At 37.2% G+C, this 19,272-nt stretch overlaps 1 protein-coding gene across 3 annotated transcripts in view; it reads right to left on the bottom strand.

Annotated features, from left to right (window-relative positions):
• Nucleotides 1-4,259: 4,259 nt before the first annotated feature.
• The window catches only part of cacna1fb (calcium channel, voltage-dependent, L type, alpha 1F subunit), a 47,226-nt gene continuing 32,213 nt past the window's right edge, over nucleotides 4,260-19,272 (bottom strand). For 2 of the 3 annotated variants that reach the window (XM_079638736.1, XM_079638735.1), the window contains 19 exons: nucleotides 17,461-17,571; nucleotides 17,176-17,259; nucleotides 16,766-16,894; nucleotides 16,614-16,679; nucleotides 16,407-16,498; nucleotides 16,078-16,237; nucleotides 15,331-15,458; nucleotides 15,148-15,244; nucleotides 14,964-15,066; nucleotides 14,590-14,691; nucleotides 13,738-13,865; nucleotides 10,515-10,634; nucleotides 9,303-9,562; nucleotides 9,175-9,198; nucleotides 8,943-9,065; nucleotides 8,235-8,392; nucleotides 8,008-8,120; nucleotides 6,596-6,943; nucleotides 4,260-5,713 (listed from right to left, as the gene is read on the bottom strand). In XM_079638736.1, coding sequence (XP_079494862.1) covers nucleotides 5,447-5,713; nucleotides 6,596-6,943; nucleotides 8,008-8,120; nucleotides 8,235-8,392; nucleotides 8,943-9,065; nucleotides 9,175-9,198; nucleotides 9,303-9,562; nucleotides 10,515-10,634; nucleotides 13,738-13,865; nucleotides 14,590-14,691; nucleotides 14,964-15,066; nucleotides 15,148-15,244; nucleotides 15,331-15,458; nucleotides 16,078-16,237; nucleotides 16,407-16,498; nucleotides 16,614-16,679; nucleotides 16,766-16,894; nucleotides 17,176-17,259; nucleotides 17,461-17,571 — 2,613 coding nt within the window. In that variant the 3' untranslated portion in view covers nucleotides 4,260-5,446. Of the gene's footprint in view, nucleotides 5,714-6,595; nucleotides 6,944-8,007; nucleotides 8,121-8,234; nucleotides 8,393-8,942; nucleotides 9,066-9,174; nucleotides 9,199-9,302; nucleotides 9,563-10,514; nucleotides 10,635-11,806; nucleotides 11,921-13,737; nucleotides 13,866-14,589; nucleotides 14,692-14,963; nucleotides 15,067-15,147; nucleotides 15,245-15,330; nucleotides 15,459-16,077; nucleotides 16,238-16,406; nucleotides 16,499-16,613; nucleotides 16,680-16,765; nucleotides 16,895-17,175; nucleotides 17,260-17,460; nucleotides 17,572-19,272 lie in introns of all 3 variants that reach the window. The other variant, XM_079638734.1, reaches the window with a different exon arrangement.

A 19,272-nucleotide genomic window follows, 5' to 3' on the forward strand; every position in this document is an offset into this window, starting at 1 on the left:
AGTTTATGAACCCGAATCATAAATATGTATGTACAAGATTTGTTGAGAGACACGCAGTATGGCTGTCTTAAACCTTTTCTACATTTCTTTGATTGAGTAAAGGGAACATAGTCTGCTTAATATTGGGCATTTTTTCCCTCTGGACAATTCAATTCACATTTATTTGTGTATTGCTTTTCACAATACATATCGCTTCAAAGCAGCTTTACAGAAAATGCATGTGACTATACATTACAATTTAGAATGATCTGTTATTGGAGGTGACTATATCCAAGTAATGTATTTCAGAAATGTAAATACAAGTCCCGCAGTTAGCTAACAATGTAATAATTTACTGCATAAACAATGAGCGCATTGAAATAATTATTACAAGTTGTGAACATAATGATTACAATAGAAAAAGTCCTCGCAGGAGTTGGAGTCGTCTCTTCACAAGTGTTGGGGCATCTGAAGTCTTCCTACGAGGCTGGATCCAAACTGGAGCTGACGTACTCTCTAGTTACCTCTGGATGGGCATCCCGAGATCAAACAAAAGCAAATAATTATCATAGCTGCTGTTCATCATAACATTAAGCAATGCATTTTATCTGATATAACTGTAGTACAAGGTTTTGAGATGTATTGTGAATGCTTGGCTAAAGAGATGTGCCTTTAGTCTAGATTTAAACTGGGAGAGTGAGTCTGAGATCCAAACATTATTGAAATGGGAGGGGAACGTAACAGGAAGGCTATTCCAGAGTTTAGGAGCCAAATGCGAAAACGTTCTCCCTCCTTTAGATATAAGTTCGGTTAACTGGATCTCAATAATTTAGGGTTTTATAGGTAAGTAGCAATACTTTGTAATCAATATGGATCTTATAGGTAACCAGTGTAAAGATAATACAATTGGTGTTATATGATTATATTTTCTTGAGCTGTTAAGAACTCAACAAATTGTTTTAGAAATGTGTTTATTGAGAATGCAGGACAACCACCATGCATTACAGTAATCTTGAGGTCATGAATGCATGAACAAGCTTTTCTGCATCAGAAACAGATAGCATGTTCTGTAGCTTAGCGATGTTTCTGAGGAGAAGAAGGCTGTTTTTGTAACATATGAAATATGATTTTTGAAAGACAAGTTACTGTCTAAAATATACAGTAACACCCAGGTCTATTACTGTAGACTAGAGTATGAAGTAACAGTACATCCTTCTAAATGCAAATTGTATTATAAGAGATTCTGTGTACAGGCTTTTGGTCCAATAAGTGATACCTCAGTCTTAGCTAAATTTAATAGAAGAAAATTACAGCTCATCCAATATGTTATATCCTTAACACACTCTGTCAACTTACAACAATTTAGATATTTCATCTGGTCATGATGAAATAACCGAGTATCATCGGCACAACAGTGGAAACTAATTGCATCTTTTTTTATAATATTACCAAGTGGCAGCATATTGAAAATAGTAGAGGGCCTAACACAGGTCCTTGCTGCACTCCATAATTTACTGACGTTATCTTAGATTTTCCTCATTTAAACAGACACAATTGTAGCGGTCTGATATACGACCTTAAGCCCACCGCAGTGTATAGTTGTCATTTTCCTTTTGTACGTATTTTTCTAGATGTTATCCACGTTTTATGTCTCAATAACATGCAAACAACCAAATAAAGGATTTCAAGAAAAAAAAAGGTATTAACTTTCTTCCTGTCACATGAGGCTGTCAACTTCCTATCCCTACTTCCAGGAAAAATGGCGAAGGCAAACCCTCCCAAAGAAAGGTCATTTTCATGTTACTTATAAGTATTGGACATGGGGTGAGTAACGTTGACCAATAGGTCTTAGAGAAAATCTGCAAATTCTTTAAAGGGCACCTATTATGGAATTTTGAAATTTACCTTTCATGTAGTGTGTAACAAAGATCTAAGTGAACAAAAACATCCTGCAAAGTTTGAAATATGAAAGTGCACCGTATATAAAGTTATTGTCTTTCAAAAGTGAGAGTCGACTCTGAGTCATTTTTATGAATCGTTAGAAGACCGAAGCTTTTTCTCTGACTAGATGACGTCAACTTGTAAAGTTATTTGAATACGATACGCCCACTTATTGCGCTCCAAGGCCAGGGAAAATATCATGGCGACGAGACGCTGTGTTCTGAAGTGCGGCTCAAAAGCAAACTTTTTTCATCTGCCCAAGGAGGAGCATTTGAAGACTAAGTGGCTACAATTCACTATACCACAGAAGTATAGTCCGAGCCTTGTGCTTTGTTCGCGTCATTTTGAAGACGATTGCTTTTTAAATGCAATCAAACTTGGATTCGCGAGCTGGCTGATATTGAAGGAAGGTTCAGTTACAAGTGTATTTGCATCAGCTTCCTCCTCCGTATCACAACCTGTAAGTGTTATTAATAATTTTTGCTTTTATATTTTATGTAGCATGCTTAATAATTATTTTGTTTGTTGAGTAAGCACCGTTTAGCTTCTAGGTCTTCAATGACAATTGTATTGAGATATGTGAAGTGTTTGTCGTTGTTTTCGGAGTTGTCTAAAGAATAGAGTAATACCTCGTAGTAACGTAACTGCATTTTTTTTTTGTAAAAACGTTATGTTTATGCATCGGGCTAACGCAAACAAAGACTGATTGTGCTTTTACAATATGAACTCTGGGCTATGCTCGCTAACATAACATTAAATTATTTATCTTATTTTTCGTTTTTTTACTACAAACTATAAAGCAGTGGACTATAATCATTATTATAATACAATTTAATTGATAAAAGCATCATTGTACTCCGTGTTAAAAATAAGTATTATCTCTGTAAACACTGCTGGGTCATCTGACCAATCAACGCAGATTAGCGTCGCGCAAAGGAGGGGTTTGAAAAACGAGTCGTTGAACGAATCATTTGGGAGTCGGTGGGCAAATCAGGTAAAAATAAATGCATATTATACGAAAACAAAAGTGTTTTTTGTCATTGCATGCATGTAAAACTGTTGTTGGGGACTCCCACAACAACATTAGGAACATTTTAAATGTCATAATAGGTGCCCTTTAAGGAAGTCAACATAGGGCCTAAACACGTTTTTATCTGAAAGTACATTTAGCCAAAGCACTTCAAATCAAAACTTAAATTAAATTAAAACTTGTGTCCTGTTTTCAGAGTAACATTAAGAATATCTCTATAGATTGTTGCAACACCGCCGCCACGACCGAAGAAATGCTGCTCCCGACCAGGTTAGGTTCACAGAGTAAGTTGCCATGGTAACTGACTCTGAGTATAAGTTAACCTCTCTTTCAGAAACGGGCTTGACTTACTCTGCTTTCTCGGGTTTGATATACCTCCCATTCTGATACGGAAAACCCAGAGTTTCCCTCATTTCAGGGTTAACATACTGAGAGTTTTCACTTAACCTCCTTTCTGAAACTGGCCCCAGGACTTGATGTCAGGACTCAGGTTTGATCTTCAGCCTTTCTGCTGTGTTTGTCTTGATTGTCAGTTCACCTCACTACCATCAGCTGAATCCCATTCCAATCAGTGCTCACTCTCATTACTCACACACCTGTTTCCCATTTTCTGCACTGATTTTCTCCACTACTTATGCTTCTCTCTTTCTTTGGTTCTTTGTCAGTGTCTTGGTTTCCATCTGCTTCACCACTGTCCCCTTGCCTGAAAGTCTTGTTTTGGTTGCTTTGAAACCTTTAAAGCCTTGTCTGATTATTTAATCCTGTTTTGTTGTTTATTTGCCTAGTTCCCTATCTCGACTCCACTTGCTCTCCCGGTTTTTGACCCCCTGCTTTCGTCCTGGACTATTGCTTTGGCTTCTTCCTTGAAACTGTTGGTCTGCTACTGGTTTTGACCCCAGCCTGTCCATTGGATTTTGCCTCAGTCTCGCCCTCTTACTTGGTGGCTCGGCTACCAATTATGTTTTGTTTTCCTTCAAACTTTTGGACAATAAATTCTATATTTCAATGTATCTGTTCTTGGGTTCCTGTTGTCTCTGCACCACCCTAACACTTGATCCCACAATCCCCAGCTCCGGAGGCTGATGACTTATACATTAGGTCACTGGGCCTTTATGCAATCAGAAAACGTTTGCATTACAAAATGGCTTTGCAAAAAGCTTTTCCACAAAATGCTATTAGTTGGACTGCCATGTTTTCATAATTAAAAACGATTAATTACTAATTTATTACATTTGGTGAAGTAAATAAAATTACTGACCAACAGGCCTTGATACCCCAGATAATATAAAAAAAGACAGATTACAAAAAGTGTGGAAACACTTCCGCTTTATATTGGTTTACAAACATCACTCTAAATATTTTATAAATAAACTCTCATTCAATCACACATATAAATCTTTAGTTATTATTATGAAGTGGTTTTTATTAATGTTCTGTATATTTACACTAAAGTAGTTCAATTGTTGTGAAAGGGAGCAAATGCTGGGGATTACATAGAAATGTGGTATGACAGATAAGTTCACATCTGCGATGTGTGGTCTTTTTTATTTTTAGCAAATGTTCAGTAATTTTCATTTTTATTGAATGAGCCCCATGAAAAGGGATATTGTGTCTTACTGAATAAAATAGATCATTGTTGCTATGGCTGGCCTATAGGAAACTGACAAGACTAAAGTGGCTAGGCATATCAACAATATTTCAAAATCATCCACAAGTATGAAACTGCAGAAACTAAAAAAATAAAAATAAAAAATAAAAAGAAGAAGAAGAAAAACAACAACTGTTCACTCTCCTAAAAAATGTCCTTAAAATTCCGGCCAGGCTCTGGACAACCCGACACAAGTAGGATTTGTTGCTCCTAAACAGTGTGCTTTTTGTTCCAAGCTGATTTTTTTATTTTAAAAATTGAATTTCAAGTCAGAATTGGAGTAAACACCACTTAAAGACTCAACCCACATTCAAAAACGATCAAGCTCTGGACCCTATTATGGACAACTGGAAAAAAATACACACATACACACAAAATGCAAGACAAACCTGAAAAAAAATATTATTATTGCTGATGTTGTTATTGTTGTTATTTTTCTTAATCAAAATAATTTAATTATTTATTTAAATACTTTAAATGATTGTGTTTTTATATTTTAGGTAGGAGTATCCCTCTGTAAATTACGTTTAAAATTAGACAGACAGACAAACAAGAATGATGGAGTAAAAACACATTTACATATAAAACATGTTCAACATGATAATCAGTTAATATAAAAAGTCTTCTCAGAGATTTGTATTTAAAGAATCAAAAACTGCCATGTAGACAGGGTAAACCGGAGCTGGTCTCTTTCACAGACTGAGTGTGATCCGCTCACAATATTTTCGCTCACTCCTTTTTCTCACCAGAGTCTTTCTCTGACTCAGAGCAGCATGAACGATGTGATTGGTCAGTCAGTATTCTGATGCTCCACCCACTGATGTCCTAATTGGCTCTTTTTTTGTTATTCAGAAAGACGTAACACAAGTCATCTCATCCGCCAGCTCCTCTTCCTCATGGCTCCTGATTGGCTCCTCGTCACTGTATATGGGTCCCATATCTGCGTGGTTCCGAAAGCCTTGGGTTTCTCCAGAGCCCCCACGGCTTAGGAGATCACTTGCAGCACTTTCCATCTCATCTATGGTCATGTGACAGGCATCTGCAATCTCACGCTTGGCAAAGGCTACAAATTTTGGGTCCTTGGCATACAACCCCAAACCTTCAGAGATCAAGACCTGTGGATGAGAAAAAGAAAGTTCTGAAGTGACAGAGTGATGGCATTATACATGTCCTTGTGCAAATGATTGGGGTCTGTAAGAGTTTTTAAAGAAATTAATACATTTATTCAGCAAGGATGCATTCATCAAAAGTGACAGTATCATTTATAGTGTTACAAAAGATTTCTGTTTCTAATATTCTTTTGCTGTTCTTTTGAACTTTCTATTCATCAGAGAATCCTGAAAAAAAAGTATCAGTTTCCACAAAAATATTAGGCAGCACAACGGTTTTCAACATTGATAAGAATAAGAAATGTTTCTTGAGCACTAAATCAGCAAATTAGAATGATTTCTGAAAAATCATGTGATATTACTCCATAATGACTGCTGAAAATTCAGCTTTGCCATCAAAGGAATAAAATAAGAATAATATTATTGCATTATTTTTTATATTTATATATAACTTTATTAAATATATTACATTACATTATTATATATTTATTAATTATATAAAGATATATATATAGATGGATGGATGGATGGATGGATGGATGGATGGATGGATGGATGGATGGATGGATGGATGGATGGATGGATGGATGGATGGATGGATGGATGGATGGATGGATGGATAGATAGATAGATAGATAGATAGATGATAGATATTATATACCCATCACAGAAGCATTACATTACATTTATCAAGAGCTCCAGTGTTTGCTTCAGTGTTGCTTTGCTACTTTTGAAATGTTCCCTTGAGGTTGCTTTAATGATGTTTTAGTTGTAACATGTTATAATCTTACTGTAATATTGATGTTAGTCCAGCTGTAATGTGTCTGTAATGAGATTTTGTTATTACTGTAATGTTGCTCTCATGCTCTAGTGTTTCTCCACTCATACCGCTTCCACCAGACTGTCAGCGCTGCCTCTCTTCTCGCTGTAGTGAGGACTGAGTTGGGTAGGGACTCTAAGGGTGGTGTAGGCTCTATACGGCTGCCCCCCTCCACCAGCAGAGGGTCCCGAGTACCATCCCGAACCGGGGTGCCGAACCGACGCAGGCACTCCAACCGAACTATCTTTTTTGTCCCAGATGCCCACACTACCAGCCCCTGCTGCTCCCTCCTCCTCTACCAAGATAAGGGGAGCGTAGAGGAGACGACCCCGCCGAGGGCCGGTGTTCGCCCAGGATGCTGTTGAACCCGTGGACGATCTTGCGCTGCTGCGACGAGAATCGTAACTGCCGTATCCCTGAGAGCGAGAGAAAGAAACAAAGAAAGACTGAGTAACATAGGTTATGTTCAAAAACTTAATTTCAGCTCACCACGAAACACGGCTTCCTGAGAAACGGAGCTTCTGGCTTCATCTGCTGCGGTGATGCTCTGATCATTTACAACATCTGCACCTGAAAGGCCAGGCTTTGGTTTCTGATCGTGATGTTGATGTTGTTGCTGTCATTATAATCCCGATCGCAGTGATCTGATTCATATTGAGACAGTAACAACACGATTCCTCTAAAGAATTTAAAAAAGATTCTGCAGAAATGCATGAGTGGTGTTTCATCTGCGTTCCACACAGCTTTTTGTTGAATGTGGGATCAAGCGCGACTTCAACTCGTACTGAAGGCCTCAAAAGTAATGTTGTAACTCGTAAATATTCAAGGGAGTCATTTCAGTTACAAAAAGCAGGAACTGTGTGAACATAAGGTGTTTCTTTAACTACAGGCATTTTTAGACCCTGGGGCTTTTGGAAAATAAAATCTGGTAGAACACTTTCAGTCTTGTTTAATTTCCTACTTAGACTACATTCACAAGTAGCATTTTAATGTATCCTAAATACATATAACTAAAATATTTTGACACAAAATAGTTGGTTACATATTTGTACAGCTGTGGGGTCAAACAATTTTGTCCCTAATACACTTTTTTCCCAAAGGTTTTTAGTGAAGAGCATACTTGAGATTGATATGTGAAGCATAATTTAATATATAAAAATAATTTTCAAATATTAAAATGTGTACATTTATGTCACTTTGTATGTTTTCATAGTTGTTAAAATAATTATTATTCCATTAAAGGTCTGGGAAAAGGGTAAAACAACAAAATCAATAAAATGCATTTGAAAAGCATTAAAAAAATTACATAAAAAGGAATTTCATTTATTTTAGTGTGTTATTTTATTATCCAAGCCAACTTACTCTTTGAATAAAATATAAATATAATGAATAAATAAATAAATAAAAATCCATGTGAATACTAAAATAATGAATTTTTATTTATTTCAATTAACTAGTTTATAGTATATAGTAACATTACCTGTGAACGCACTCTGCAGGGTGGGGAGTTCTGATGGTACGTTCCTGGGATGGGCAGGTCATCGTTGCTACCCTGCCTTCTTAAACACTGTATGTTAAATGAAGTCTTTCTCCCTAAGAAATTGACAAACAATAGAATGAAATCTACAGATAACCTTTAGGCACACTCCTCAATTACCTTTAAACAACATTATAATTGATAATTATGAAATAATTTGATAATTTTACCAGTAGGTGTTGCTGGCAGCAGGCGTCTCCGTGCTGTCCTCCTGCCTTCTTCATAACTGTTTCCATGATGATTACCGTAGACAGGGTGTCTTATAGAGTGGCCATCATACACGTCTCTATGTCCTGGGAACATCGTGCTGTCCTCTGGATAACCATGCCTGAAGACGAAAAACATGTTATTTCTTTTATAATACTGCTTAAATGTACGCTATGCATTTTTCATACTATGGAAGTCAGTGGTGCCCCACAACTGTTTGGTTACAAACATTCTTCAAAATATCTTCCTTTGTGTTCAGCAGAACAAAGAAATGTAATCCGGTTTGTAACAATTTGAGGATGAAGAAATTACAGTAGCTATACCTATTAATAACCACGGTACTTCCTTGAAAATAAATTCCAGCACAGCGCCTCAACAACCATAATGTAATTACTCTAAAAAGATGAATGAACATCGCCGCATCGCAAAATTTACAACAAACCATCCCATCAGGTCTAAAATATAAACACTTAGGCTACGATAGGCTTACGATAGTGAATCAGGGTAAGACAAAAACACATTTTGGAAGACGGATTGATGATGTATTGACTTTATTTAGTATGATTACTTAATTTTTAACCAAAAAAAAAAGTTACATAGCGTACCTTTAAATGAATCGTCAACAAAATATGAATTCATTATTTTAGGCAAAGGTTAGACTTTATGAGTACCTTTCTCTAGAGATGACACTCTCGCTGTCCTCGTCTTTTCCATAGAAGCGCTGCTCTCCAGGGTATTCACCACCTTCCTCTCTCCGAGACAGCGGAGAAGAGAACCTGTCTCTGGAGTCCCTCCTGAGGGAGAAAAGAGGAAACCAGCAGTCAGCAAGAGACTGAGAGAACAGGAGACGGAACAGAGAAGGTCCTGCTGGGAGGTGCTACAAACTATCTGCTGAATGCTTACCTTGGGTATTTGTAGTATGATGGTCTATCAAAAAAACAAACAAAAAAAACCATAAAAAAATTACAGAATATGAGGTATAATGTATAATATGAATAAATGCAATACAACCATCAACCAACTAGATTTACCTCTTGGGCAGCTGGTCGATCACACCATTCTTGTGTTGGTAATGAAGGGAGGAACGCGTGCTGTCTCTTCTCCTGAAGTTCTCGTGCTCCAGAGCACCGTTCCCATTCTGCGTCTTTGCAAGGGAGCTCCTACGTCCCAGTCCCCCATTCAAGATGCCATCTCCTGGGACAGAAACAGGAGCGACGCTGGGCGTAGTGGCCAAAGAGGAGCGCCGGCTTCTGTTTGAGGGCTCAGTGTGGCCCGCATAGCCATTTTCATTCTAAGAGGAAAGCAATGTGAGTGAAAAAACACCAACATGTTATATTAAAATAAAATATTACAAAGAATGACCTTTTTATTATTATTTATATTTACACTACTGCTCAAACGTTTGCAATCAGGGCGATTTGTTTTTGAAAGAAATCCAAACTTTTATTCAATTTATTAGATTGATCAAAAGTGACAGTAACTAAAGACATTCATAATGTTACAAAATATTTAAACTTTCTATTAATCGAAGAAAGTTTGCAACATGATAGTAATGGGAAATGTTTCTTGAGCACCAGATCAGCATATTTGAGTGATTTCTGGAGGATCGCGTGACACTGAACAATTTTAAGGATTTGATTATTGCCGAAGCTAAACAAATTAACAAATTAAAAAAACTAATGGATAAGGCATCAGCCTCCGGAGCTGGGGATTGTGGGTTCAAGTCCCACCTGGGTCGTAAGCTTTTTGTGTGGCTTACAATTCAAACACTGAGAGCACCTTAAAAGTGTGCTGCCAAAAATGATTCAACTTACCATACATGGTGTACTTTAAAGAAAGCAAACTACTATCAATCATACACTGTTTGGTTGACGTTAAGGCAATGCAATAGTGTATATACTCATTTAATTTCATATGCATTTCATTTGAGCAACCAAGCCACAACATCTACAACTACACCAACAAATCCTCAGCCCAAACCTCTATTCATTACCTGGTATCTGCTCCTGTCAGAGTAAATCTGGTACACAAATTACCATCCGTCTCAACAGACCATGTGCCTGAATAATGTTCTAATTCTTCTGTCTCTGACTATCTGGTTATAATGTAATATTTTCAATTTAGTGAATCGATAAGATAAACTCATTGTGCAAAACCCATTCAGTTAATTGACTAAAAAACAGACTAATAAAATTTTCAAAAAAGTGCTCCAAAAGAATGTTGATGGCTTAAGTGATAAGCACCTTATAATGAGCATCATCCTCTTCTTGCTCCTCCTCCAAACCATCCTCATCCCCGTCCAGGTCTTCGTTCAAGGCCAGTCTCATTTCTGGCCCCAAATCCTGCAGAGTTCGCAGCCCTGCCTGACACAGATGCACGCGGAAAGAGAGAGGTACCACAGTATATATGCAGCTCACCATACAGCCGAGTTCTACAACACATGCAATCAGGCTCCAGACACCAAAATCACCAAAAAACAACAACACAGAAACCGGACGCTAAATGGTGGCCCAGCAGCTTAACAGATAAGGATTTCTTTTCATATTTGGCAGGCTTTCAAACGGGTTCTAAAAAAATGTTGCCTGATAGCAGCCTCTGGAGCTGGGAATTGTAGGTTTGAGTCCCATTTGGGTCAAAATCCATACATTTGTGTTGCCAAACCTACAATCCTACAGGTTCAAGTTAAAATCAGCTACACAGATCTCATGTTTGTTAGAATGACGAAACTGAAGTGAGTCCTGCTCAATGAATTTGCTGAGGTTGCAAACATAATGATAATTTAAAACCAAGTAGGGCTAGAAGATAAAATAACATTACTCTTGTGTTGGCATGGCTTATACTTAATATTACACAATGAGACAACCAGTGGTGGATGAAGTACACAAAACAAGTACTTTAGTAAATGTACAGAAAAATATTACTCCAGTAAAATTAATCCTTTTTAATTTTACTTGATTTTTAATGACACACAGATAGATTATTAGACACACAGATAGAGCTTAAATAGGTTACATCTCCGTCTGACATCATTAGTAATAATTATACATTTCCAAGTAGCCAGCACTAGTCAATAAGGTAGATTAGACACTTAATATGTATTGATCCGCAAGTAAGAAAACATTTGATTGTATTACAAAAACGTATCATATATATCATTCAAGTAATTAAAAAAAATAACAAAATGTGTTAACATTTAAAAGAACGCTATGCTGTTTGCATAGCGTTCTTTATACGCTATGCGCTATAGTACGCTAGAGTATGCTATAGCGTACTCTAGTTTTATATCATTTGAAACTGCTACAGCAGCGGGGAAGATGCATAGGCATTAATTTGTGTTATTTTAACATTATGTTTCGTTTTTACCTAAAACCTACCCTGTTCAGACGATAATACACAAATGTAGACATGTCCACATTATACAATGTGCTTAAACAACTCGCCATTTTACACCAGATTTAGTTCACAAAGAACTCACAGTCGTCACCTAAATATGATTTCCATTTAGAAATCCTAAAATTCGGCATTAATAACTTACTTTTTGCTCCATCAGTCGCTCAAAGTGTTGCTCACTGCAGAGCCAAATGACATCCTCCACCTTTCTGGACGTCATGGGTTGAGCTTGACCTAGTCCAGCTCCACTTCTGTGGATCTAATGGGTGGAGGGATAGAGTTATGGGTGGAGGGATAGAGTTATGGGTGGAGGGATAGAGTTATGGGTGGAGGGATAGAGTTATGGGTGGAGGGATAGAGTTATGGGTGGAGGGATAGAGTTATGGGTAGGGTTAGGGTGTAGTTGGTCATTCTAGCTCCACCCATTACTCCGGACTTCACACTCCACCCATGGCTCTGCAGTGAGCAGCCTCAGTCGCGCACTCACTCAAGCTCCAAGGATCTCCCGTTCTTGGCTCATTTTGAGTCAGACTTGTGAATTCAGTGAATTGCTAACTGGAGACTCGCTCTCACCGGATCATTTGAATCTATGAGTTGTTGACTCAAGAACAGATGCAATCGGATCAGTCCAATTGGACACCACTATTGCGTCTTGAAGCAGGTTACGATTTGTTCAGTTCAAAATAACAAGGAATGATTTTAGTGGAGTAAAAAGTACAATATTAAACTGTGGAATGAAGTGAAGTAAAAGTAAAAGTTCCCTAAAATGAAACTTAAAAAATGTACTTAAAGGTGTATTGTGTAATGTTTAAGATGGTTAAGATCTGTTGACAGAAATGCAAAATCATATACATAACTATGTTTTTTAGTGGTGTATAAAGACCTTACATAATGAACAGTTATGTTTTTATAACCTTAGAATGAGCCATTTCTATCTACACCGCGGGTCACCTTACATTGAAATAGCCAATTTGTGCCGACATGTTTCTACAGTAGCCCTAAACGGACAAACCACTACAGAGCTCGTTTTGTCACTATGTTGTTCTTCGTACAAAGAAGCTAGCTAAAGTCAGAGAATAAAACACTGACACAATTGTGAACAAGTAACAATAATATTTGCAATAACATATAATTTTACTGAATAATTATTAAGTAAACATAATTTCTTAATTAATCTTTGTAAAGAAACCTCATTGCTTAACTGACTACTCTCTGCTGTCTCAGACGATGACATCTTTTCCTGGCGGCCACCGTAACTTCTGTTGGTTGCAATTCGCAACCTCACCACAAGGTGCCGCTGGCCTAAAGGATAAGGCATCAGCTTCTGGAGATGGGGATTGTGCATTTGAGTCCCACCTAGGTAGCAAACCTCAAATTTGTGTTGCCTCAAGTTAAAATTGTAGAAAAGCTAATACCCACCTATCAAAGATAACCTGATTGATGAAGATAAATTGAGTCCTTGATAAATTAGCTGTGATCATTTAAGAATTATTGAGACTATGAATATAACAGCTGATCATTTAAAACCCAAGTGAGGCTGGAAGAGAAAAATCACAATGCTGTGGTTTATACTTAGCATTACTGACTAAGACTACATTGCTAATGCTGAAAGAAGGCCCAGTGGCCTAAAGGATAAAGCATCAGCTTCCAGAGCTGGGGATTGTGGGTTCAAGTCCCACTCCCACCTGACTCTTGACCAATTTTTACTCTAAGATTGGCAGATTGTTGAAAAGCAACCTGGGCCACCTTATCACTGATGAAATGCATGCAGCATGGACACAAAACCCACACACATGTAACCTCAACCTTCCAATGATAGCACACCCACAGAGAATAATAATCAGAAACTGTGTAAAGTGATCATGGGCATGAAGACTGCCAGGGTCACAGATCTATAGTGGAGACTTTTGTTGGTTTAGTCTGCTTCAGTGGATCATCTCTCAATGTGGGATTTGTATGAACCCATTACATGTGGGGACAAATGTGAGGCATTTGCATAAAATGTGTGATTTAGCCAATTTATGTACGGTATGTGCCCAGATAAAATAAAATGTAGAATCTGTGATCGAGATCTACCTGTAGAGCTGAAGGGTTACGATTCTCTGATTCTTCCAGACCCACTTTGTCCTTCCTTTTACGGAACTTCCTGAAATAGTCCTGGATCAGGAACGTTGCGTAGAATTTACCCACAGTCACTTCCTCATCTGTAAGAGAAGCAACATTGAATGATGTAAATAAAACACCACAAGAAGTTGAAAATATTATTTTCTTATGTGTGTGTGAGTATTAGGTATGTGCAGGATTGAGAACTGAACTGGATGTGGTTTAAATGCCCAATAAATTAAACTGGAGGCAAAAATGTAATGTAAAGTCAACCGTTCAAAATATTATTTACAATTTTAAAATATTTAAAATTACATTTTAAAATAATACATATTCTGTTTAATATTACATTTACTTTTTTTTTCTTTTTTTTCTTTTTTTTAGAGTAAATCACTTATAAACATGTTTTCACATACACACTATATGAGGCATTTCCAGAAACCTTAGATATTAATAATCACTGTATGAAATTCTACCAACCAAAATGTATATTTAAATTAACTTTCATTTTGTGGACCATGATGGAAGAACATCTAATTTCCCAGAAAACTGCCAGAATTATTTACCACAAAGATTTGATAATAAATCCAAACAGCATGATGTAGATTTACAATACAGATACCTGATATGCTCTTGTGCATTTTGTTGTTGTGTGACTGTTTTGCATTTAATTAAATTCCGCTTACTGTCATTCAAATTAAAATTTAGAATTTAGAAAGGGAGTCAATTCATTCATTTAAAAAATAAATTCCAACCCTGGTGCCATGTGGTCCTTTGACTGATTTGAGGAACTAGATATACTGTTTGCAATGGAGAAAAACTCACCAGCAGGGGGTGGAATAACCTCATCCAGGATTTTGGGTTTTGTTCTCTTCCAGATCTTCTTAATGATGATTCTCAACTCTTCATTCCCTTGATCGGGGTTCCCTGAGAACAACACATTATAGCCACATGAGCTTACAGAGCTACCTAAGAACATCATGCTTCTGAGCGTATACAAAAAGCTTTACTGTCTAATAATATTCTATCTGGTAACCTATTACATGTGGTAAAAAAAAAAAAAAAAAAAAAAAAAGATGACAATGACAGAAGGGCTTATGGATTTATATGCAAAGCACACCTTCATAAGAATAATCTGTAGCTCTGTAACAGAAAGATGAAGTGTATGAGTATGTGTTAGTGTGTACGCCCGTACAGACCGTCAGTTTTGATTTTGAGGGCAGTTCTGACCAGGGCGAACAGGGTGGCGTTGAAGGTCACTGTACCATCACTGTTCAGGGGCATGTTCATTGCAACCAGTCTCTGCCAAAAAGAGAGAGAGACAAAGACCGATATGATAAGGGAAGAGAACACACAAGATGGATTTTGTGCACGTGTCTTTACCTTGCAGGCCACGCGATGAGGGCAGAGTTTCCCAAATCCAAGCGGTGGCTGGATCCTCCTGAGCAAAGCCACAACATCCAAGTGCTTAATACGACCCCTGGAAAACAAACACACATTTAATCTGTTTTGAAGCAGTTTTTTGTTTAAAAATAAAAGGCATTAGAGAGAGACTGAGTGTCTTACTTGGCTTCAGGGTCATACTCTGACCAGATTCTTTTGAACTCATCCAGGTGATGTGGTCCAAGAATTGACCAATCACGGGTCAGATAGTCGAAATTGTCCATAATGACGGCAACAAACAGATTAATAATCTGAAAATACACAACAAAGACTATGCAAATCACATTGAAATAATTTTAGCCAACGTAAGGCTACTATGTCCTGCATAATAATTACTACGGTATGAAGAGCTCAACAATAAAATAAAAATTTGTACAAAAAAAAATTCTTTATAGGGACAAACATTTGTCCGTTACATTGTAAGTGTATTGTGGGATCCGTGTCCATGAATTAACAATGATCTACTAATGTTTTACTAATTTCAAAGTAAATCGTGCACACAATATAATAATTTGTTCCCTTTTTTTACTAAATTGTTGCCATGTTGCAAGAATTCGTTCCTTCATTTTGATTTAATTAAATTAGTTCAACATGACCATTATTTACTTAAACGTAAAGGAAATTAATTCTAAATTCGTGACTACGAATTACTAAAACGAGAGAATGAATTCTTAATTTGTGGCCACGATATATATATATTACTTTTTTTTTTTTTTTCGCATGTCACGTACGAGGCTGCGTACTTATCAATAGAAAAGTTTTCTTTAAAAAAATTAAAAGAGAAGCTGGGAAACGATACAGCTATAATGTAACTGCACGGAATGTTGTTGTTGGTTGAATTAATTCTATTCTTGATAACTTTGCAATTACCAAGAAGGCGCAGAGCATAAAGAAACTGATGAAGTAGACAATGGCAAAGTTGCTGCCACAGGTGAATTCTTCGCCGGGCTCATAGTCTGCCTCTGGGTCACAGCGTTTCCCTGGAAGACTGGACAACATGATCTCCTGCCACGCTTCACCCGTCGCACACCTGCACATGAAGAGCACACACATTACATTTTATCCAAAACAACTTGCATTGCATTCAAGGTATAGATTTTTATCAGTTCATGTATTTGCTGGGAATCAAATCCCCAAGAACTTTACATTGCTAACACCATGCTCTACTGTTTGAGCTACAGAAAAACACACTCTCTCACCTGAATAGAAGCAGCACAGCCTGTGGAAAGGTCTGAAAGTTGTTATTCCTGTTGATTTGCGTGTGGTCCTGCATGGCAATCTTTCCGAATGTCTAACAAAGAGAGAAATCATTCATTATTTTTTAAATTGTTCAACAGTTGTTCGTCTGTTTATTTAAAAAATAATCAAAATGATATAAACGAAAAATTTCCACAGCCTCTAATTACCTGCATTCCAATCACAGCATAGATGAAGAATATCATAGCGATCAGAAGAGCAACATACGGCAGGGCCTGAGGGACAAAAAGAATAGTACAAATTTAAACTAAATCACTTGCTCAAAATATGAAAAATCTTTTTGTAATCATTGTCTTCTGACCTGGAGTGATTTCACGAAAGTCCAGAGCAGTGTACGAATGCCCTCCCCCTTGCTGAGTAGCTTAACCAATCGCATTACGCGAAATAGGCGGAAGAAAGTAATGGATACACGAGAACTGTCCTCTGAGCTCTAAAGAGAAAAAAGGGAGAACAATTAACATATGTGCCAAAAAGGAAACATACAATGTGATTCTAATTTGTGCATCAACTATAAGTGAGCTAATGTCTGGATTAAAGACAATTATGACCATCATTAGAATCGAAGGCTCAAAAGATGGTTGCGACTAATTTTTTTTTAAAACAAATTATCACTGAATTTAACCAAAACAGCACAATATGCTAAGTAATCTTTACTATTTTTAACTTTTTGATATCTATTATTTGATTAAATAAAGAAAAAGAGAAACTCACGCTGAACTCTGTAACTACAATGTCCACCACACTTCCCACAACAATCAGAGCATCAAAGGAGTTCCATGCGTCAACAAAATAATGCTGCGAAATGATAAAAATCATTAAATATCAACTAGATATTAAGAACAACACACTTGAAAGTGCAAGACTAACTTAAGCTTCAGAATGAATGGTTTGAAAAGGGTTTCATTGGTTTTAAGAAAATAAATCAGTAACTTTATCAACGGTAGCTTATTAGCTAGCAAACACATATCATATCTGAAAGTGAGTGAAAGGACTGACCCGGAGTCTGAGAGCCATCAGTTTAATGATCATCTCCACAGTGAAAAGGCCGGTGAAAACCATATTGAGGATGTCCATCACGTGACTAAAGAACTTTGACTGGTTATAGTGCTGTGGAAGCATCCAAAAACAGTGTGATTCTACATTTAGCATTCGACTCAATATCAGCCTCAAATCATTCGTCCTTTTTTTTTCTACTTCATAGACTTGTACATTTAGCTTTATGTCAGTATAGAAATGCCTTTTTCAAATGAATCAGTGCCACTGACTTCTGTCTTCACATGTTGATGGTATTATGCCATTTTTAGACATTTTAACTATCCTATATTATTAAAGGGGTGGTATAATGCCCTTTTCACAAGATGTAAAATAAGTCTTTGATGTCCCCAGAGTGAGTATGTGAGGTTTTAGCTCAAAATACCCCACAGATATTTGTATATAGCATGTTAAAAAATTTTAATAGCATTTTTGAGGGTGAGCAAAAACGCATTATTTTGTGTCTGTTCCTTTAGCAAATGAGCTGCTGCTCCCGCACAGAGGGCGGAGCTTCAACAGCTTGCACTCACACAGACATGCACTGAAAATTTAAAAAACTTTTTTGTTCAAATCGGATTCAGACAATGCTGGAGAGACTCAAGAAGAAGTGACAACATGTAGAATGCAACAGGATGGTTAGTTGATGAATATATGTAGATTATGTGTAGTTATCTTCTAGTCATTGATTAGCATATTCTGTCTTGATAATCTATGAATCGCGTTCCCAGAGGCGGGGTTTATGTAAATTTTAGGGTTGGTGATGTCACTAACCCGGGAGGAATGTTGTGTAGTCCCTACCAGCCGTTTGTTGTAATCTTAAAAAGCCATTTCTGTAAAAGCAAATATCTCCCTTTGCTTTGAACTTTGAGCATTGTAACTTTGCAGATGTTGTTTATGCTCAAACAGCAACATTACACACTAACTAAAGTTAGAAAAGTGAAATCACAATCAAATCACCCCTTAAAGAAACAATCAGTTCACTGACTTCATATAAAGATAACTATATTAACGTCCACATCAGCACATGATCGTTCTGTTTATTATATGCAGTCTCTTTAAATGCTCATGCTTTTTAAAGCAGGATTAATTCTGATTGGCTGCCAATGTTTTTATTATTCATCAGCTGGAAAAACAATAATTCTAAAAGTGATTCCAACTTCTGTTCCGTTATTGTTATAGTTGATTTTGTGGACTCTGCTATTCTTTTACATTTAAAAGCATTTTTTTTAACTAAATCTTTATCATTATTGTTATAGTTATCATCTTTGGTGTGAATAGGCCTTTTGTTTAATTAGTCAATTGGCAATTCTGATATGACATGAAAGCACCATAATCCTACCACACAGAACGTCTCGGTTACGGATGTAACCCTCGTTCCCTGAGTAGGGAACGGAGACGTTACGTCGAAATGACGACGAATGGGGTTCGCTTAGAAGCCTATCCTCTTCGAATATTAATAAAACGAGCCAATGGCAAGCAAATGCCATGGGTCTGCTGAATTTGCATAGCGTAACTCCGCCCCACTGTGTGGGTATATAAGGAAGTGAGCCGGCAACATGCAGATATGTTTCTTCGCTGAAGGAGCCAAGGCTGAACTCGGCTGTTCCAGCGGTACAGCGGAAGTGGCAGGAAGACGTAACGTCTCCGTTCCCTACTCAGGGAACGAGGGTTACATCCGTAACTGAGACGTTCCCTTTCGTTGTCACTTCGAGTTACGTCGAAATGACGACGAATGGGGTTACCAGTCCAATCACGCCACCTCGGCTGTCTTCCAGT

The sequence above is a fragment of the Phoxinus phoxinus genome, assembly GCF_949152265.1.
Source record: "Phoxinus phoxinus genome assembly, chromosome: 15".
Classification (NCBI taxonomy): Eukaryota; Metazoa; Chordata; class Actinopteri; order Cypriniformes; family Leuciscidae; genus Phoxinus; species Phoxinus phoxinus.